Below are 1,898 nucleotides of genomic sequence, written 5' to 3' on the forward strand. Positions count from 1 at the left end.
ACCTCTGAACTGTCATGAAGTAGAAGTATGAAGCATGAAAAAAAAAATACTCAGGTATCTAGACATATATGTTTCACCATTTCAGCATTCAGTAGCTGAACTGAACATGCCATGCACAGTTACTTGTAGTTCAGTTCTTCCTGGTAAAAAAGCACATTTCAGATTTCCACACTGTTGTTCTTCCAGGATAAATGATGACACTTTTCTCATTTATTCGCCTGAGGTTTCTCATTCCAGATATCTGCCCCTGAATTCTGACTTCTTGTAATTTCAATTTCAGATATCTACAGTGTAATTCTGACTTGTCATATTTCCTGTTCACGATGTCTTAAATTCCCCTAAATTCAACATATCTACGTTGTCCTTTCTAGAGGACAATGAATTTTGAACACGTGTCCCATGAAGAAAACCCTCGTTCCCCATAAGCTCTGCGTATTTAACAGTATTTTCTAACTCTCTTATCTACCACAGCAGCTGATGTTACTTCAGCTAACATGGTTCAAATGCTTTGTTGGACTAATATCCGAAGCCTCAGATAAGCAGCATCATGCACAACAATTCGTACCCTTAAATCCGAGAGAATTCTCAAGTTTTCTTTTATATCAAGCAGCAAAAAAAGTTGTCACATGATGCAGTCAAGTTCATCTGCCTTGACATTACAGTGTTGATGCTGAAATGATATATTCTGCATCCTAACATATACCTCCGTTCAAAAATTTGGGGTCACCCAGACAATTTCATGTTTTCCATGAAAACTCACACTTTTATCCATGTGCTAACATAACTGCACAAAGGTTTTCTAATCATCAATGAGCCTTTCAACACCATTAGCTAACACAATGTAGCATTAGAACACAGGAGTGATGGTTGCTGGAAATGTTCCTCTGTACCTCTATGGAGATATTCCATTAAAACTCAGCTGTTTCCAGCTAGAATAGGCATTTACCACATTAACAATGTCTAGACTGATTAATTCAATGTTATCTTCATTGAAAAAACTGCTTTTCTTTCAAAAATAAGGACATTTCTAATATATAAAGTAGTTGACGCTGTACTAAGGTGATGATTTTGATGCCTCCAATCAACATTTTTAAACTTATTTTGTAGTTTCTCAAAAATCTATTGTCCTGTAGCAGAGATGTTCATACATTTGAGTGCAAATGTTCATTGTTTTTTTTTTTAGGGGCTACTTGTTACAGTTTTTCGTGTCCACCACTGAGAAAACACAACACGGATGAGTCGCATCTGACCACATATCCATTCTTTCATGATTTTTCAGGCGACTGCTCGGCGTCCTTGTCTGCCCTCTCGATGTAAAAACTTACACCGCCGTCATATCCGCGCAAACACTGTTGAATGCTCGATCAACACAAAAGTCCAGCGATATTAAAAGCTCTTTGTGGATCCAGCTCTCTTTCAATATTTACAACATTTGGTTTCATATTAGCCAGGAGGGTATGTTCCTCTCGCACACTTTCAGTCAACATTGTGTGTGTTTCAGGCTGCAGCAGTTGGACCGTCACTGTCAGAGCAGCGCCCAGCAGGTGTGTGAGCTGCTGGTCAAACAGAACCAGCTGATGCAGGAGAGAAACACACTCAGCGAGGAGATGCAGAACCTACGCATAGAGGTACTAAAACACACACACATAGCGACACACACGGCGACGTGACTCACTGCTCCGCTACTAAACGAATCTGCGGTCGCGTCTTTTCTCGCCAGGAGCACGTTCTAGTTGTCAGTTTACTAAAATAAAACCAGCGACGAGACATTTGTCCCTTCGTGACTAATGATTCTGTCTGGTTCCGGATTTCTGCTGGAAAACATGTTGTCTATATTCTGCTGTGATTCACTATCAGACGCACAGTTTTCACTAAACGCCGTGTGTTTGTCTTTGTAG

At 39.9% G+C, this 1,898-nt stretch overlaps 1 protein-coding gene across 5 annotated transcripts in view; it reads left to right on the forward strand.

The window, feature by feature from the left end:
- Positions 1-1,898, forward strand: part of sdccag8 (SHH signaling and ciliogenesis regulator sdccag8) — a 129,887-nt gene that overhangs the window by 48,617 nt on the left and 79,372 nt on the right. For all 5 annotated transcript variants that reach the window (XM_055018367.1, XM_023289205.3, XM_055018368.1 and 2 more), the window contains one exon: positions 1,502-1,628. In XM_055018367.1, the coding sequence (XP_054874342.1) occupies positions 1,502-1,628 (127 nt within the window). The remainder of the gene's footprint in view (positions 1-1,501; positions 1,629-1,898) is intronic.

The sequence above is a fragment of the Amphiprion ocellaris genome, chromosome 16, assembly GCF_022539595.1.
Source record: "Amphiprion ocellaris isolate individual 3 ecotype Okinawa chromosome 16, ASM2253959v1, whole genome shotgun sequence".
Taxonomy (NCBI): Eukaryota; Metazoa; Chordata; class Actinopteri; family Pomacentridae; genus Amphiprion; species Amphiprion ocellaris.